General features: G+C 40.0%; 2 protein-coding genes across 5 annotated transcripts; one reads left to right on the top strand and one right to left on the bottom strand.

The window, feature by feature from the left end:
• Positions 1-6,199: 6,199 nt before the first annotated feature.
• Nord (neuron derived neurotrophic factor nord) lies at positions 6,200-14,897 on the top strand. 3 transcript variants are annotated; one of them, XR_014426353.1, is made up of 8 exons: positions 6,200-6,557; positions 10,603-10,733; positions 11,396-11,732; positions 11,925-12,171; positions 13,014-13,247; positions 13,417-13,575; positions 13,842-14,275; positions 14,684-14,897. XR_014426353.1 is itself a non-coding variant. In XM_083049005.1 (7 exons), the coding sequence occupies exons 1-7, from the start codon at positions 6,313-6,315 to the stop codon at positions 14,208-14,210; spliced, it is 1,722 nt and encodes a 573-aa protein (XP_082905131.1). In that variant the 5' UTR covers positions 6,200-6,312; the 3' UTR covers positions 14,211-14,897. The 3 variants fall into 3 exon arrangements, 2 of the variants coding, with proteins under 2 accessions (XP_082905131.1, XP_082905145.1); XM_083049005.1 differs by having other exon boundaries at positions 13,842-14,897; XM_083049019.1 differs by having other exon boundaries at positions 6,201-6,557; positions 11,432-11,732; positions 13,842-14,897.
• Smyda-5 (SET and MYND domain containing, arthropod-specific, member 5) lies at positions 14,815-17,697 on the bottom strand. 2 transcript variants are annotated; one of them, XM_083049041.1, is made up of 6 exons: positions 17,411-17,697; positions 16,733-17,215; positions 16,159-16,536; positions 15,714-16,049; positions 15,143-15,483; positions 14,815-14,962 (listed from the first exon to the last, which is right to left on the bottom strand). In XM_083049041.1, the coding sequence occupies exons 2-5, from the start codon at positions 17,158-17,160 to the stop codon at positions 15,177-15,179; spliced, it is 1,449 nt and encodes a 482-aa protein (XP_082905167.1). In that variant the 5' UTR covers positions 17,161-17,215; positions 17,411-17,697; the 3' UTR covers positions 14,815-14,962; positions 15,143-15,176. The 2 variants fall into 2 exon arrangements, with proteins under 2 accessions (XP_082905167.1, XP_082905158.1); XM_083049032.1 differs by having other exon boundaries at positions 14,815-15,483.
• Positions 17,698-19,944: the final 2,247 nt, after the last annotated feature.

Raw genomic sequence — 19,944 nt, 5'->3', positions numbered from 1 at the left:
CAACGTTTATACGGATTTATTATTACAGATTTATTGATTATAATCGAATTATTGCGTAACTGTAATTAGATGAGATAATTAAACAGAGAGAGACTACAAAATGTGAAGAAAAAATAAGAAAAAGAAACAAGAGGTTTCTCAAAGCGAATCAATTTATGATGGTGTGAATGCGCACACGAGGCTAGGACGAGGCTAGCTACCTAAACCCCACGTTCATTCTTCGGACTAACATGAATACACACGTAAATTAAAATACACACATTCATATACAGACACGAATACACGATCCAATCGTATTCACTTCTAAACCTTAATAAAATCTGTACATACCATTGCAACGCTTGTCATTTATTTTCTTCCATCCTACATTTCTGTAAACGTTATTTTTTACGCTATTCATATTTTCTTCTTATAATAATATATTTAATTATATTTAATATATTTATTATATTTCTTTTAATAATATTTTTCATAATGCGCTCTAAAGAGACAATTCTGTATCTAGATATGTATTAAATACGATTTTTTATCGCGCGATTTCGGAGTGATTGATCCGGCGAATCAGATCAATCGGATCATCGATAGAGACCTTGTAAAACGTATAGAGATAATTTAAAGCTATCTTTATGCTCACGTGCCGTCCTTAAAAACGCAGCCGATGGATCGCTTAATAGTCGATGCCTTCATTGTGTAGCCACGGGTAACCGGCTGTCACTCAGATTAATGAGCAGTCAAAACAGTTCGGAGCAAATTATTGTTATTCTGAGTACATAATGAGCTGACGGGCAGGGGTGGGAGATGGATCGACGACGCGATAGAACCAGAGTGGCTTTAGACGCGCTCGAAGAGGGGAAATGAAGGGCAGGAAAGACGAAAGAGGGTGTATAAGTTTAAAGAAAGGACGAAGGGAGGGCACGCGGAACGCGAATAGAGGAGAGGGGAAGGAGAGAAGACTTAAAAGAGCGGACCGAAAGAGGCAGAGAGAGAGAGAGAGAGATAGGCCGAATCTGAAGGAGTGGAAGCATAATTCCGAAGGGGCTTGAGCCAGGAAGGCCGGTTCCGCGAATTCGCGTAATCGATTCCGTCATGTCGCGGACCACCCGGGTACGGTCCTAATAAATAAGTAATACGTCGGTTCAACCAGGAGAAAGATCGGGATTCCGGAAGGGGGACACGGGCTCCGGGATGCATTATGTGTCGACAGTGTTACGTGCACTCTACTCCTCTCTCCCTTTCTTTCTTTCTCTCTATATATATGTATATTTATCTATCTATTTATCTTTCTCTCTGCACTCTCTCCTCGAATCTGTTTCAGACTGCTCGAAATGTGCGCTATGCGCATGAAAATTTCGAGTTATCATCTTGGACTGCTGTTGAAACAATTAGTAGACTAGCCAGTTTCGAATACATATATGCGTGTTTCTAGACGAGTGCTGGCAGATAGGGTTGTAACCCTCATGAAATGAAATGGCTTCGTTGTCACTGTTAGCTTTTAACTTGAACATGTCGCTGCATGGGTTTATTTTTTTCCTTTCTTTAATTTTATTTGTAATAGAATAAATTCTATCTTTATCAGAGGCGATCTCGCGCGATTAATGAAACGATAATTGATAAAGATTTGTGAAAAATTGTTTCAAAAGTCCAATTTGTTAGAAGATAAGGTTTATATTTCGGGCCGATATGCGTTACTCAACGGAAATATGGAGATAACATCCTGTAAGAGGACGAAATCTAAGAGAGCGATGTGACATATCACCCGCGCGTGTATTCTCTCGAATTTCTACGGTCTTTGCAACACTTTGCTCTCGAACTATTTTGAAGATACCTATAAATACGTGTGCATGCCGCGCGCAATATACGACAAGTGCTCCCGCAGACGGCAAACATGCCGTATCTGGCCTGTCGCTTAAATAAAATCGGTCGCATCGGCGAGAAATTATTAACCGCGACCCATTACACACACACGCATACGTTCAAGGCCGTTCTCAAGAGGCCTCGTGACGATGTGGAGATTTAAATTGAATGTTTAATTAATAACGTTTATACGTGCGTGGACGAATTTTTAAGACAATTCTATCTGAATAAAAAAGAGCCAAGTCATCATTTCTGCTTTTGTGTAGGAATATTTTTATTCTTTCCTACAAAATAAATTTTATTAATGAATTTGCTTGTATGTATCTGTGTGATTGACTAAAAAATGTATTCAGATTTAATGAATGTATACCCTTCCATTTATATTCTACTTACATATGTTAAAAGTATATTTCTTACTACAAACCAGGTCGGAGAATCTTGAAGAGAATTAATAATAAGTCAAAGACATAAAATTAATAAAATTATTATGATGTCTAATGATTTATAATAAATGTGATAACGGTAATTGATAAAAAACATAATTAATCATCAAATTTAAAAAGATTTAATTAATCAGCAAGATAAGAAAAGAAAAATATAAATATGATGCAAACATTGATGAAAAATATATATATAATTATATACAGAATTTTTACAATTTTTAAAAGCGACAATTTAGAACAGATTATTATGTCTTGTAAAATTTTCTCAATCTCTTAACATTTTCGAAACATAACATGTCTTAATTTTCTGGAGAAAAAACTGTGTGCTTAAAATTAAAAGCTGCAAATTATTTTCAAGTCTTTGTTTTGGTACAAGTTTCTACACAAAATTATTCCATTGTCCAAATTCGTACTCCAACATTCGCTACGCGTTACATACGGACATGTTCTAAATAAGATCTAAGGTTGCCAATGTGACACCCGACACCCTTGAACACGTGTAACACTTGGAATATGTCGGCGAGTCCTCCGTCAGAACCAGTATTACGAGGTGGTGAACACCTAAAGCGGAATAGGTCTTCACCTCGCAGAGAGTAGGAAGGACAGAGGAGGAGAGCGAACTATTCGAGCAAGTTAAACTCGATACACAGGTGGATCATCGAAGCCGACAATCGAGACTCTTCCAATCGAGCGATGAAGCGAGGAATACGCATAATTTTCGAAGTGAAAGAAAATTGTTCATGTAGGTTACCATCACTTCAGTTTTTTTTCACTCGAGCCAATGAATAGGTAGAATGAAATAATGAATGAAAAAAAGAATGATAAATAATGTAAATTATAGGTATGAATAATGCAAAAATATATTTGTTTTCGATCACACAAGGTTTCATTAATACCTTTAAATAATATCAAGAAGGATTCGATATATTTTATGAATGCAGAAAAAAAGACATCAAATTAAACGACACGTGAAATCGATTTAATATTATTAAACAATTGTTTTTTAAACTTAGTAAAATTTCTTACATGTGACATATAGATGACTTTGACAAAGTTTGATAATTTATATTTTATAATATATATTTTAATATTTTTTTTTAATGAAAGACTATTTCGAAACTCGATCGAGAGATTAATCAATTTTGCTTTGGTTTGAGAAACACGTGCGAGATGTTCCAGACGGTGTTAAATTTAGAAATTTCGCACGACAGCATTAGTCACGGCGATCTTTGTTCCTCATTTTGCGGTTAGAAGTCTCGCATTTCGCTGTTTTCTAGTCTGCAGCGATCTTTAATTTTCGAGACCAATGATCGAAAAGTTCGCTCTCATTTCGATCTTGCTGTGATAATCGCATACAAGAAGCAAATCTAATACGAATAATACTTTATTTAATGATTCTATCATTTTAATATTCTCGTCATTATTATAGAGTAAAGGAACATTTAAAGGAAATCGAGGCTACGCGACCTTATGAGAGCAATTATTATAATTACACTGTTCAATTAACTTTATACACGCGATACAACGATACAATAAGCATTTATAAAAAATTAATGGTAACTTCGTACACGTTATTTTCATGAAAATTTGTCAAACTTGTTAAAAAATAATAAATTATTATAAAATATTATAATTTAAGATACTTATATAATATTTTTAAGAATCGTACATTTTAGCGTAATGCCCGATATTTTTTATGTTGTCCGTGAATATATTTTTTATTTCACGTAGAAATCGACTAGCAGCATAGGGGCAACGTAGGGCTGTGCATTCGATGGAAATTTATGCGTGAGACCCGCCTCTCTCTCTCTCCTCGCAGAAGCCGAGAGAATTCGGTCGATGTATATACGGACGCCAAGTCTCGCAAACCCCATCTGGGCCCTTTACGAGCATCCGATTGCCTCCCTTTCGTCGACAACGGTATATACGAGAATCGTAGGTTGTTGGGCATAGGAACACCGCCAAGAGTGTGCGTGTGTGTGTGTGATCTCGGAAACTTTTAAAATAGATCTAAAACTAATCAACCTGACGGAACAGGTCCTCGGATCGTAGCTAACATATGAACGATCTCGTTTATTTCGCGTGTGTGTGCTCTTTATAATTAGACGTATAATTAATACAATAAAATAAAAACGTGCGAAATATCTAATATAGAGATGTAAAATAGTAAAATAGAAATTGTCTTATATTATAGAGAGGAAGAATTTTTTATAGTACAACTATTGCAGCGGAAAAAAAAATTTCTTACCAGAGGAAAAAAGAGAGAAAGTTAGTGCGATATTTCCTACGCTTGATGATAATCAGCAGCGCCTGCGGAAACAATGTTTCGTTAACTCGCGGTGACGAATTGCCCATTGACTTGTGACCCTGCGAAAGAAATAAGAGAAATGTTTCTTTCTCTCTCTATATCGCAACTTTTTTTTTCACGTTTCGATAAGCAACGCCGTTTTTGGAAGTGAGCCCCGTTTGCATTACGAAGCGGCCATCGTACCGCGGCGTCCCGCGGGTCCGGACCCGGACGGGCCCGCAAAAATGACTGCCAAAAAAGGCCCAACTTCATGAAGTCGAACCGTCACTCATCGCGGCCAATTGGCTTCCACAACGCAACAATGTAACGCCATGTGTGCATAACGATGCACCGCTCGCGCGCATACACAAACATAGCGTGTGTGTGCGGCAGAGGTTGAACGATGCAGACACGTGGTGGGTGCACACGTGTGCGTATACGCATAATTCGCATGCATTTATATATGTGTATATATATATGTATATATATATATATATATATATATATATACATGTGAACGTCGTTACACACCTCCTCCCCTTGCCGGGGCCTACACGGGAGTAAAGGTTTTACCGATGGCGTACGCCCATACGCACGTAGCATGTAGGCAGAGGTTCCCACACCGCAGGCCATGATTTATTGGCCTGCCACTCGCCAGACCTGCTGTCATCATCGTCCCATGGTTGGTCCATGATACAGCGCGCCGTGCCGTATATAACTTCCCTCTATGCACGATGTTCGCGTCATATCGGCTCCTTCTTTCCTCGCGCCCCGTTGATACAGGAAGGCCGTTCGCCGGTGTTCGGCCCCCTCTAGTCCGTCCACCTTGTTTTACCTTAACCAGCCGATACCCATACCGCCCGTATTGAAGCCGACAATCACCTTCTTTCTCATCGAAGGAGACGCTTCTTTCCCTCTCCCCCTCCACCCTGGTGTGGGAGATGCAAATTTCGCAATCTCGATCTGGATATCGTTATCGCGCGTCTTCAGAATTTATATGATCAATTTTATGTTCTTTGCAAGACATTTATGAAAATATTTGTTTAATATAAAACAATTTTAGAAAATAAAATAATTAAAAGGAAATATAGAAGAATGGGGCATTTAAAACTCGAGGCCACATCGTAATTAGAAATATACATATACATATTATAAAATAAAAAATATAGAAAAATACAATCTTTTTTTTTGGATTCGTTTAAATGACGCTTCTTAAGTAAGAAGGAAGAGCAGAAGATAAAAATGTTAGAGATGAACTTGTTCGATTCGTGTGAACAGTTGTGACTGTCCACCACGTAAAGCAACAATACAGACACATTATTACGAGCATCTCGCGGGATTAGGTAGGGTCACCTACATATCGCACAAGCGAGATCGCGATGGGGTAACAAGTTCGCTACACGAGATCACACGAGAAAGATGAGGGGGCGCGATGTAAATAAAGAAGGGAGAGAGAAAGAGAGAGCTTGGGCGAGGGGAGAAGGAGGGTTCTTCCCAGAACACGGGGGGCGAACGCGAAGTCGTCCGATTAGGAAGCGAGAGGGGTTACTTCGTTTCGTCGGCCGCCGGCGGCGGCGGCGGCGGCGGCGACAGCGGTTCGCTCGCTCGTTCGGCAGCACACAGTCGAACTCCTTCGCCACTGGACGACGGACGTCGCCGTCCCCGTCGTCGTCGTCGTCGTCACTGTATCTAGCTCGAGGGACCGAGGGGCGGGTGGGACCATCGATCATGTCGTGCATCATGATCAGCATCCTGATGATACTCGCGTCGATCGCGCGCGGCTGCGCCGGTTGCCCTTTCTGCGCCAGGCAGCAACCTTCTGATCAGCAGCAGCAGCAACTCTACCGGACGATCGGCAGCCCGAGACCGTTCGGCGCTGACAAGCCGACCCGAGTCCAGGAGTTCAACCGGACCGGCGTGCTACATCCCGAGTACCAGATACCGGCGACCATCAGGCCCGGCAACGTCTCTCAGTGAGTATTTAGTAGATTGTTTCGTAGTAGATTTATCACCCTGGCTTCCTCTCGCAATCGCGAGACCTTGATGTCTGTCGCTCGCGATGATGATTAGTTGGATGGTACAACGAGAGTCGGATATCGCCCGTAATCGTTTTATTGGCGGCGGTGACTGACTCCAACTGACTTTGCCTGATTTCGATTATCCGAGATAACTCTTGGTGTGTTTAGTCCGGATAATTATAATACACTGCACTCTGTGCCGCGATTAAATCTGCACGAGTGCTTCATTTGGTTTTACCCCATAATTTACCTTGAAAATTTCATAGATTTTATTTAATTTTTGAAAAAGATCGAGTTTATCGAAACTAGAAGGTATACATCTAGTTTTGACAAGTTTTATTGATAAAATGTATTGTTGTAATGTGATATAAAACCGTATATTATGTATTGCTTAAAATGTCATGCACATAATTTAACATTAAGTTTTTCAAACGTCTTTCAATTTTATTAATTGATTTATTTGATTTTTGCTTTAGAGTATTTTTATTTCATTTATTTAACACTAATTTATTTTTACCATTTTTTGTAGCGGTAAAATTGTTTACAAACTATGATGTTTTAAATTAAAATATATCGATGATATATTAGGGATACTTGACATTAAAATTAAATAAAATTAAAAATTGACAATTCAGAATTTTAATAAAGATCTCAATGTGAAATACACAAATTTAAATGTCAATGGCCTAAAAAGAGTCAGATAACAATCAGTTTCAAGAAAAATTAATTTTTCGTTAAAATTGATTAATTGTGTACGGTGCAAAAATTAAAAATACATATTTCGAATATTTTTTTTCGCGATAGTTGCGAATTTCTAATGAAAGCCAGCGTGCGCCAGCTGATCGCTCTTTTCACTTTCGATGCAAATTTCAGGCGGCAAAGTTAGCACGCGCGATTATATAGGCGCGTGCGTACGCCTGTGTAGTAGTCGGCGCGAAATATTTAAGCAACTATTTTTGAGTGCGTAAATTGTTTGCTCGATACGCGCGCGCACACAACGGAGAGAGAACCACGAGAACGTTTACAGTAACGTCACGCACCCCGTGCCGCGTTTCGTCAACCATGGATCGTTCACCGAGCTCGTTCACGTAATTCGATGCACGCATTTTGCGTACGCATGGCGATTCGATATCGAGAGAAAGAGAGAGAGAGACCGAGACTATAGCCAATATTTTCCTTCACTGGCGAACGAATGACCAAGACGAGATGTAACGAGCACGTGCGAAAAGCAGATGAACACCGTTCGGCGACGACGAGCGTCGTAAAAGTCACTTCTATTTCTACGAGTTCAAAGAAATTTTTTTTTTTTTTAGTTTTACAACTCCATTTCCCTCCAATTCGCGCGAACGTTCTCCGGAAGTTTTGCAATAACTACTTTTGATAATAGCTATTTGAATGGAGGACAAGCGGAATGTTAGTTGAATAGAATGAATAATGAAGTCGTTCGATTCGCCCTCTTGCTCGTTTTAATTTACCCCCCACGAACTGTCTTAATTGAGAGTAATCGTTTATTGCTTATATATGTGGTCAGATAGTCGCTTAAAGTTGAGAAAAATATGAAAACTGCCGACTCTGTTGCATGCGCGATTGAATGGAAGGCTAAAATTTTACAGCTCCGTTATTGTGTCCTCTTGTACATCCCTTTACACCCCCCTTATAATATGTACACGGTGTCTAATGGTCCGATCCGTCGCGACGCTACGCGTCATAAAATCCTTCTATCGGATGGTTTCCACGAAACTCTGACTGAAGTCGAGGTACAGAATTACACACGCTTCTCTCTCTCTCGGCGGTTACAGATTTTCAATTTTACGGAGACCAGACAGGTCTAATTTCTCATTCATGAAAGTCCTTGGAAATTGAAGAAATGCGCTGTGAAATCTAATAAACATGATGTGTTTTCGATTCGATTCGATTCGCTCTATCCATAGAGAGTCTTGATGAATGATGATTGGACAGAGAGACGACTCCACTTTTGTAAGACACCATTGATAAATATTCTGCAAAGTCATTCTCGAGCTATTTAAAAAGGACAATTGTACGTATCGTTTTCGAAAAATCGTGAAAAAAATTCGTATCATTTAATTACTTTAATAAATCATAATTATGCACGAGAATATTTTTTTTCGCACAGATAGAGAATTCATCTCAATGCGGTAGGTGATTTATATCTCTCGACACAAACAATAAAAGTAGAATTAGATTTGCCGAATTATTAATAGAGATCGTTTCCTGGATCCTCATACCTCGGATATTTTCACGCGTGCAAATGTACTACACGAAGGCCACGACACTTTCTACGTCGCTGATACCACATGCCGCGAATTGTTAAATGACGTCTTTTACGCCAGAAGTGATGATCTCACAGTCAATTTTTTTACGAAAATGATCATTATATATAAAGTGTGCCTTGTTCTCCGCGTTACAAATCAAATAACTTTAAAAACATATTTTAAATCTTCTCATTGTTTGCAAAAAGATCTTTACTTTCAATCTCTTTAAACTCGAGAGAACGTTCGGTATCCTCGATATTTTATAATTATCAAATACAACAATTCAAAATGAAATAAATAAAATTATTTATATATATTAATTATAGCATTTGTTACATACTCTTGTAGAAGTATATACTTTAACACAACGTTGCTTCACGACATCAGCAAGAATGAAAAAACGTTAAATAGAAATTTAATTCATAATACGACCTGGTGACTTTGAGAGAGATTGATCAATCCCAAGTTCAACTTTCAATTTCTAACGATAATGTCATCAGTGTTATCGTCTTTCTTGCGACGTGTCCAGTCGCACCTTCCAAAGGATCGCTCGCTAAGATAGAGAAGAGCGTCGCACCGTAAAAAAAAAAAAAGAAAGAAAAGTCCTACCTATCTCGGTCGCGACTTTCCACGAAACTTGCGGTAGAGAAAACTCCGCGACAAAAGGGGGACAGAGACGTCGGAAGGGGGAAGGGAAGAGGAGGCAGAGAACAGACCGTCTAACAGGATCAATTCGGGGCTCTCCCCGCCTCTCTTTCTTTCTTCCGCGGACGCGACTCACGACGATGCTGAATTTAGACCACGGGGGTCGTGGCTGCGCGACCCCAGACGCCGCGACGCCGGCATTGTGCCCCGACGCTAATTTTACAATAGCTGTCTCACACACCGACCGCCAGACGCGCGAACGAGAGGAGCACGTGTGCAGCGGCGGCGGCGTCTCGACGTTCTTCGCAAACGACGACGACGACGACGACGACGACGACGAAGACCAAGACGAAGACTAAGACGAAGACCAAGACGAAGAAGAGCAAGACGAGGGCGGCGGCTGCGAACGGGTTGAGCCGCTCGGCATCGACGTAAAAGAGAGAAAAAAAAAGACCGTCCCCGACGACGAGATGCACATGAAGGAGAGCGGGGGCGGTACAGGATGAGCGCAGCATCGTCGAGGCGTAAAGTTAACCGGTGTAACTTTCGCGGGAAGAAGAAGAGAGAAAAGAGAGTGGGTGACCGTGAGGAGGAGAGAGTGGATGGGTTGGGGAAGATGTATATCGTATCAATTCGATCTCTCAAACATTGAGTGACTAAATATAACGACACGGGTGGATACACGGTTTAATACACGGTATGCGTGACTTAGTGATGATCGCGGCGACTACCGGGGTAATTATTGTCGATTACGATGTATACAACATCCGCGCATGTTATATCCATCCGGATTAACATTTGCCGATCGATGCCGATTATAATAACGAGTCGGATTAAAATCAGTGGCGATTTTTGCGATTTCTCGACACGTGCGGAATGCCGCATCGTCGTAAGAGCCCGATCTCGTATACATATAAAGTTATTAAAAATAAAGTGTCATCCGCTACGAGATACTCCGATGCCGATTGTATTATATGTATATATACAATATCGCGTTTCATTCGCGTTTCATTCGACGTTTGCGTACGCTCAACGTGCCGCGAACACCAATATCAAACTGGATGCAGATGAAATTCTTGCAGGTTCTATTACCTGAACCCACGGGAAGGCCCGCCTCTCACGTTACTCGTTAGTCCGTGCAGCGGCCCGATATCTTGGACGGTCAGTTACGTGGAGCCGCCCGAAAACGATCAGGAAGCGGAAGGAGTCAAGTGTACGGTGAAATTCTGCTCATTCTTATAATAACTGAAAAAAACATACGATAAAGACCCAGCAACGCTCAACATTTTGCATCGACATTTTTATTTTGTCGCATTATTAAGACGCTATACCTATCCGCATCTTTTGTTGATAGCTTCATATCTTTATCATATAACTCGATACAGCAAAATTTTTTTCTATTCTATATTTCCTATTTCTTTCAATATTTTTTTTAGCATATTTATGATATTATTTATAATTTTAATTGATTGTAAAATATTTTAATGACTGTAACTCTTTAGCGAAAATGATTGAAAAAGACAAAAATTATTTCCCTTCCTTAGCTCCTTATATCTTTACATAATTCAATAAGGGTAACATCCTTTTTTTCTGTTTTCTATTTAAAAAAAAAATTTTTATGCCATACTTATGATATAATTTAAATTGATGTAAAGTATTTTAATATAACTATAAAATATTTTAATATTTAAAAAACTATAATATTTTATTATATTCTGACTGTTTATATAATGACTGTTTAGCGAAAATGATTGAAATGGTCAAGAATAATTTTCTCCTCCCGTCCAAAGAAAAGAAACACATAATGCATTAGAGTAACTTAACGAATGGATGAGACGAAGCTCGATTAATCGGGCGCTCCTGCAAACTCCGCAGATCGATCGAATGATTCCGAATCAATTTACCACGTAGCGCAAACGCGGTGGCCCGTGAAGACTCTGAAGCCGGGCTCGCCTCTCTTCACGTACGTGGGCGCGGACGATCAAAATTTCACTATACCAAAGACGCGGGCCGGTCTTTACTGGTTCGAGATCAAGTCCGTGGAGTCTGTGAGCAACGGCTCGGCGGGAACGGTGCTCCTGTACGCGACGTCCAGCGCCCTGAACCACGTGCCAGGGCTACTGTATGCGAGCGAAAAGGAGCATCGACATCGCTCGCTGAGATTTCAGCAACGGCGCAGCAAACGACGTCTGACGATATCCTGGAACAAAAGGTACACACAATCTCCCGTTGAAAAAAATGATGGAAAAAACCGCGTCTTTGCTTAATTCTTCGTCTATGAAGATGAAGAGAACATATAATGAGATAAGAATGCATACTTTGGACGATCTTGGTATACAAGATCAATTGACGCGCTTGTATATGATTTCAATGCATTTGCGAAACGGAACATTTGTTTTTCCAGCCACGTAGATCCTCACCTCTCAAACTACTGTTTAGCTGTCACTTCGGGTTCGCAGCCGCATCCGTCAACGCTTTGCGCCGCGCAGAACGTTTTGAAAACTCATCCGCACTCGACGTCGAGAAGCGGCTCGTCCTCGAAAGAGCATCACCATCGGGGTATTCCGGAAGGTCTGCACTGCGTGCGACAGACCAAGCTGACGCTTCATAGGATGAGATATGATACTACGTACAACTTTACTCTATACGTGGTCGGTCTCTCATCAACTTAAATCGAATCGATCGCGCGCGAGTCGGTTTAGAGAGAAGCAAAATATAGCCGTAGAAAAATGACTGCAAATATTATTAACATCTTCAACTCTCGTAGAGTAGATTTTATTTTTATATCCCTTTCTAAAAGAATGTTAAATCAATTTTCGCAAGTATTGTTGTCTCTTTTCCGCGATGGTGATTGACTGTCTCGATTTGCGTTGTACGTTATAGTTATATTCGTAGCATCGCGAGGGTTAGCAATTTGACAGTTTGTCCAAAATAAAATAAAATAAAATAAAATAATATAATATGTTTCAAATAATATGTTATAATACTTTAAACTCGATTAATATTTTTGACAGTTATCAGCTGATTCAGAGTTATCTGTCAAAAAATATTAATCGTTGATAGAGTATTATAACATATATTATTTACAACATAATATTATTTTATATAATATATTATAATACTTTAAACTTGAATAATATTTTTTGACAGAAATCAGCTGATAACTGTCAAAAATATTAGTCGAGTTTAAAGAATTATAACATATTATTTACAACATTATTATTTTAATTTTTATAACATATTATTATTTTAAAAAATAATTAGCAAATTAACACTTTAATCAGCTGATTTCTGTTAAAAAATATTAATCGAATTTAAACAAACTTTATATTATTTCTTTTTAATATTATTCTTTGTAATACAAAATCGAGGAATGGTGCGCGCTTGTGTTGTTCTAGTCTTCTGTATAAAAATTATTTAATTGCATAGCATATTTCGCGTGTTCTCGTTATATAAGTCGTTAAATAAAAAATGTATATCGTCCAACACACAGGTGAACACCCGGAATAACGTTTCCAATCGGGTCGCCATCGACACAATCAGGTTCAAAAAGACGCCGGAACTGACGTTACGTACCGGTCATTATACTACGGCTAATCTGCGAAAGACAGACGGTTTCGTCAATTTCCGTTATCGCCCACCGGACAACACCTCGAGCACTTTTCACATACTTCCCTGTGGCGGAGGCATCGTGAAGGCGAAACTGAACGGACCAGGGATATCGCGGGTAAAGTTTGAGAGAGAGAGAGAGAGAGAGAGAGAGAGAGAGAGAGAGAGAGAGAATTTTGTCAATTTACATACATGGAACAGCTGATTGTTCTGTCATTAATCGAAATGTTTTAGTGCGACGTCGTTGATATTATTTATTACAAGTGCATGTTTTATTTGATCGACAGGAAAAGGAGGTGGTTGGATATGCCTCGTTGCGTGTACCTCCTCTACCTTCCGGTAAGACGTACACGTTACGTATATCGACCACACCGCAAGAATTAGTTCGAGTGTCCACGATAAAAGTGCTAGCCACACAGGAGTCATCATCCACCATTTACCCGCAAGTACGTTGCAAATAGGGACAAATTTATATTATATATTAACGACGATGAAAAATTTTTTCATATATGTTCTACTCTCTATTTTCTTCTTTCTAATGTCATAGAAGCAATAATTTTCTAAAAATGATTCGAACCATCATCCTTTCAAAATTTACAACAATATAAAACGCGACTGTGCACGAAATCACAGTCACCGATGATGAAATCGAGTCTCCCAAGTCTTGTCCATTCGAAAGCGGGAATTGGACGTCGCATTTCTTGATTCGCAGATACCATCGAAAAGTCCGCCCCGCGAATACCGATCCCTGAGGACCTGCCACGAGGTGACGATCGGCGTGGAACCGGCCGGCGCCGCCAAGTACTGTATCCTGGTGAAGGAGCTACGGAGCTCGTCGTCCTTGACCAGTGTTGCGACCTTGCCAGATCAGTGCGGGCTCCATCGGCGCAGACGGTCCGAGTACACATTCGAGGTATGCGAGGAGAAGCGTAGCCCTCCGAAGGATCGCGCGCTACCGTTCACCTTGAGGAGGCTGCAGCCCGGCAAGACCTATCTCCTGCAGATCACGGCCCAGCTCAAGGGCCAGTCCCTGTCCTACCCGCTGCTGGGTGTTCGCACGCGACGTTCCTGCGTAACGTAATCTACGCGATTCCTCCATCAAGCGAATACCATGTAATAAAGCGACGATAACCCACCGTCCTCTCGGTGAGTCCGCAAGGTCAACCTGTTTTCGTTAAACAGTATAATATGGAAAGAGACAAAACCGTCCGCGATATTTCGAGAGAATCGAAATATATCGTAAATTATTTATTATTTTTTTTTTTTACAACAATATACGCGACTCGAAGTTACGATCTATTAAAGTAATAGATACGCGAGAGATTCGCATCGAAGTATTTATATCCTTCAAAATTGTTCTCTGACAAGGTACAAAAAAATGTGTGCGACTATACGAAAATTTGAAATTAAATTTTTTTTTACTTTGATAATATCTCTTTCTTATTTTATATCTTGCTGTTAAATATGTTCGCCAACTAGAAACATGAGAAGAACATCGGGAAGATCGACGTATAAATATAACACGCGTGACGAGAAATTGCTTCCGGATTTCAGAATTTTCGTTCGGCGGCGTATTTCACGTGGCATCACACAGTCATCTAGTCTAGATTTTACGACAATGTAAATGTACAATCAACAACCCGCGGCAAATGCGGAGCGACCATAAAGAGCGTACATCATCATCATCATCATCATCAACGTATATTTTGATATTTGTGTAACACGTGTATGTACATTCTTTACGTAATTATAAGCCTTTTTATATACATACACTTTTTATCCTTTAAATAAGTACATTAAATATTTTTACCACTTTTATGGCTACCTGTGTATCTGTGAACATAAAAATTACACACTCGAAAAAATCGAGAAAAAAAAGGAATAAATAAATTTAGACAAATGATTGTTCGCGCCTAATTATTACGTAGCGTGCGCGATTCTTTTTTTTCGCACATTTGCAATAAAAATCACATTTTACACACTTCGAATAATTAAAAATTAAAATACAGCTACCTCCGTTCCTTTATCATCGCGCGAGGAATCGAGATCAGAGTTCCATTTCGATGAGTCTGAGAAGTTTCTGACCGGGCGAATTCGGCGGCTCTGCCTTCAGCAGCGAGGCTGCTCTGGAGAGATGAACTTGCTTGTCCTCGCCAGGGCACGACGCGAGCTCTCGCAAGGTAACCGCCGTATAAAGTGCCAAACGCGCACCGTGCGGATCCAATCGGGTTACCGTATTTAGGATGAGCTTACATAACTCGGACTTTCGTGGATCGCTCGGCAGTAGCAGTTGTATTAGCGAGTGGCTCACGGATATGCAATGCTGATGACCGGGATGTAGCAGCACAGTCAACCTAAAAAAATGAACAAGCTCGTTTAATTTTCATATACAATAATACAAAAAATATATCAATGCTTAATACAATATAAATAATATAATAAATAATATCAATCATAAATAATAGAATATATCAATGCTTATTTTTTGCAATATTTTAAAATTTAATTTCTTGTTGAATGATGATATATTTTTTAATTAACGCGAATAAATAAATATTGTGGAGGACGACAGATGTTACTCTACCGTGACAGAAGATCGGATAAAGTGTGTTCGGTCGCCTGTTTCATGACCTCCACGACTTCTTCCTCCAATCTATCCGTCAACTGCGCGACTTCCGAGGACGTCACTATTCCCGGACACACGTTGCAGGACCAGTCCGTGTTCGAATCCAGAGAATCATTGGGTAACATGAGCCCTTTCTTGCAAGGGCACTTCAGAGTGCCTAAATGCGTGCCCGATTCCGTCGGATCAGCGCAACGTTTGCATCGGCAAGCAAAGTATTTCGTAGCGAGGAGATGTTCCCGTCTGATCCTAGTGGACCAAAGCGCGTGCGTGTACATGGTACTTAGGTGTTCCCCTCTGAAAACAGTCGCGACTTGAGGCTAATAATAAATCATCTTTCACATAAGAATATATGTAAAGAAAACGAAATGGTCTTCAAGAGAGAAGAATACTGATGTCTACGTACTTTTTAATGAACGCGACGGCGTATATCGTGATACGTGGCCTGCCTTTGTCATCGATGCGGAAACTGTGTCGCGTATTCGCCACGCAAGAGTGTTCCAGAAGAGACGCGTTCTCGTAAATCGCCACCGAGCCTTCCGGCGGCGTGGTCTCCAACGCGTTCACGTCGATCAGCCCGCAAATCTTGGGCAAAACGTCCCAACAGTTGGACGGCATCATCAAGAGCGGCCCGAGATGCTGATTTATCCTCGTCACCTCGTCGTGAGCGTCCGTGCCGGGTCCCCGCGAACTCTCGTGACTCTGCAGATTGGTCAAGGACGTCCAGCGTTTCGACTTCGTCCGCCACAGTATCAGCATACGAATCACCAGTAGAACTTCGCATCTGCGGGGCGCAGAGTCATGAATCGCGAAGTTAACGACGGAACGAAGACAAGTATGACTTGAGAAACGCCCGCGTCTAACGTTTCACGACATGGGGATCGCGCGATTAAATAAATTTCCCTCCCGACATTAAACATTTCGCTAATTAAGGCTCGAACTTATTTTTGCCTGGACATTTGTCGGGACACGCGATATACCTGGGAATGATTCTAGCGCGCGCAAGAAGAGCGCACTCCGACTGGTGCCTCTTTTTATCGGCCAGTCCCTCGCAATCGGATCTGCAAGCGGGCCAGAGACACTCGCCGCATCTCGCGTCGACGTCGTCGCATCTCTCGCCGCAACCGACGCAGATTCGTCTTGCGACGCTGTGCGTCGACGGTCCCCAGACCAAGGGCGCCTCCGACAGGATTGCGGCCCCCGGCGCCAGGTCCCTGGTCGCCAGCAAGTGTCGCCCGAGTTCGGGATCGCGACCGATTTCCCAGGCGATGCACGTGGACCTGTGACGCGGCCAGTCCCGAGACTGATGCGACCTGTCGCAGTAAAACTCGCGCCTGCAGTTGCCGCACTTTAGCGTGGCCTTTTTACCGCACGCCGGACACACGCCGTGACTCGGGGCGGTTTCCATGGTCGATTAATTTCCTCCGAGATTATCAGCGAAAACCCTGGATCCTCTATCTTGCCTACAACATACGTCAATTAATTTAGAACTGAAAATTAAGCTGGGAAGAGCAAAAATGCATTTCGTACATCACTTTGCACGCTCTGTCAATTTTTTTACCGTTTTATCAATTTAACGTATATTGTTATATTTTTAATTAAAGAAAAAAAATTGATGTAAAGTATCGAACTCTATCGAAATTGTGTATCTTACTCACTCGTTCAATTTTCTCAGCTTAAATTGGAATTACTCATTACGGAAACATCATGCACTAGCCGCTAACTTTATCGCACTGAACAGCTTAGCATTTGCTAAGCACGGCGGCTATGTTTAATTATAGGCCGGACGTACACGTTACTATTTTAAGACTAAGGAAAGGAAGGGTTTTGACTGATGCATATAAATTGCGTGAACGCATAAGTCATATATACAAGATGTTTCAAGAGGAATAATCAGCATTCTAGGACTTGATTATATGTATATAATTTTAAGCAAAAAAGTTTATATAAACATGTGTCTTATTTTGGACAGTTATAAAGATACAACGTGTTCAAGTTTAAGAACGAATACATTTATTATCTTAATAGAACCAAATGCTATATGAAACAATTATATTAAATTTTTATATTTCATAGAATTTAGTTCTAATAAGTTAATTAATGTATTCGTTCTTAAAACTGAATGTTGTATCTTTTTAACTGTCTAGAATAGAACACATGTTTATATAAACTTTCTTGCTTAAAATGATATGTACAATCACATGTCCTAGAATGCTGACCATATTCCTCCTGAAACATCCTGTATATACATATACAATTAATATTATATATTTTCTCATTTCATTTAATCTAACTAAATATAATTATGCGCGCGAAGCAAAGTTATTTTATTCTTTGATAATAAAATCTTGAATATTGAATTTTTCATGCAACGCATGCATAAAAATTATTATTGCAATCAATGCATAAAAAGTATATTAATTAATTATGCAATGCATAAAAATTCAATATTTCAATCTTTAACAGAAAAATAGAATTTTCTACAAGAATCTTTTAATCAAAATACCTCGCTTTCATTAAACTCTCGCGTCTCCATACATACATCCGCCACGCTGCACGGCTCGCGCGAGACTGATCATCATTGCGATTTGCGATATCTCGCGCGAGAATCAGTCTCGCGCGAGACGCGCAACGTGACGGATGTATGGGCTGTACTAATCTAATGAAAAGGCTAGAAAGAGAGAGATGTTTTCGTCGGGTCCGGTTCATTCTTGGCTGTGAAGTTGGGTTTTGCCGTTAGTTGGCGACACCGCTGCGCAGAGTTGCGGTCGGTGGTGGGGATTAGTCTCGTGCGAGATGTGCAGCGTGGTGGACGTATGGGACGCACGCGTCTAAGGATAGAGAGAGGAATGTTTTCGCCGATTCAGTCTTGGCTGTAAAGTTGGGTTTCGCCGTTAGATGGCGACGGCGACACCGCTGGTCAGTGCTCAGGCTCAGAGTCTTGCGGTCAGTCTCGCGCGAGATGCGCAGCGTAGTGGTAGTGTATAAATGTGCGAATCTAATGGAAGCGTAGATATTTTAATCGAAAGATTCTTATAGAAAATTCTATTATTTTGTTCTCTGTTAAATATTTAAATATTGTATTTTGATGTATTGCATAATTAATTAATATATTTTGATGCATGCATTGCAACAATCATTTTTATGCATGCGTTGCAATTTTATTATCAAAGAATAATATAACTTCGCTTCGCGCGCGTAATTATATTCGGTTAGATTAAACGAAATGAGGAAATAATATATATATATATATATATATATATATAGAAAGAGATATACAGAGAGTATTTTAGGAGGAATGATGTATATCAGTTTCTTTTTATCGCTCGAATCTAAAATTAAAAGGATTATATCATGAAAAATATATAGAACGATCTTATGTATTTAGGGCAAATTATCACTATGGTATATTACGTATGACAAGTTTATCTCAAACCGCTCATGGCACAGGAAAAATAAAAGTACTTTATTATAATTTTGTGTAAATTTTCTTTGAACTGATTGAATTAATGACTATCTCAGGGTAAATTAATTGGAATTGCAGAATTGTGGAAACAGCGAAGACAATCTAGATAATATTTCGATTTATTATTAAACGTGCCTACATGATACAAACCAGGGGACAACACAATCTCATTATCGCTTTATGACGTAGTAAATATGTTTTCTCCTTTGAGTGTAATTTATATGTATGTATGTATGTGTAAGTGTGTGTGTATGTGTGATGAGAGTCTAATAATTATTACACCTTATCTATAGGGGATGGGATTAGTTTAACGATGTTCACCAGATACGGTACACAGACTATCACAAAGTTGATTGCTGGTTCGGGTTCGTACATGGGTGTTTCTAAAATGATCACAGCCGCGAGCTGAACGACATAAAAGTGAAGAACGCGCATCCAAAAGCGCGACATCATTTTTTTTCTTCTCTATATATTATACTTTGCTATACTCGACTCTCTTTAAAGTTAACGTTTTCTTTAGAAAGGTCGTCGATAATCCGCGATACGTATGATATATAAACGTTTGCCACAATATATTCTCCCATCCTTGATATCAGCTGATCTCCATCCTCGCTCCTGTCAATTTTCTCTCAAACATCTCGATTTTAATTTCATCGCAATACGTTAAAATTACAGAAAAATCAATGTTATCACGCTCGGCTTGTGGAATTAGAACAAAAAGACATC

Source organism: Prenolepis imparis, unplaced genomic scaffold, assembly GCF_030444845.1.
Source record: "Prenolepis imparis isolate NDT839.2.m4 unplaced genomic scaffold, iyPreImpa1.0 SCAF_1, whole genome shotgun sequence".
Taxonomy (NCBI): Eukaryota; Metazoa; Arthropoda; class Insecta; order Hymenoptera; family Formicidae; genus Prenolepis; species Prenolepis imparis.
The sequence above is the reverse complement of the archived record's forward strand: the minus strand, read 5'-3'. Positions and strand labels throughout refer to the sequence as shown.

Bases quoted from the DNA above. Each gene is read 5' to 3' on its own strand.
- Nord (XM_083049005.1), top strand. From the start codon at position 6,313: ATGTCGTGCATCATGATCAGCATCCTGATGATACTCGCGTCGATCGCG. The intron at 10,734-11,395 runs GTACGGTGAAAT...CAAACTCCGCAG, and splicing joins GGAAGCGGAAGGAGTCAAGT to ATCGATCGAATGATTCCGAA. The intron at 13,576-13,841 runs GTACGTTGCAAA...CTTGATTCGCAG, and splicing joins CATCCACCATTTACCCGCAA to ATACCATCGAAAAGTCCGCC.
- Smyda-5 (XM_083049032.1), bottom strand. From the start codon at position 17,160: ATGGAAACCGCCCCGAGTCACGGCGTGTGTCCGGCGTGCGGTAAAAAG. The intron at 16,537-16,732 runs GTATATCGCGTG...TGCGCCCCGCAG, and splicing joins CGCGCTAGAATCATTCCCAG to ATGCGAAGTTCTACTGGTGA. The intron at 16,050-16,158 runs GTACGTAGACAT...GACTGTTTTCAG, and splicing joins GCCGTCGCGTTCATTAAAAA to AGGGGAACACCTAAGTACCA.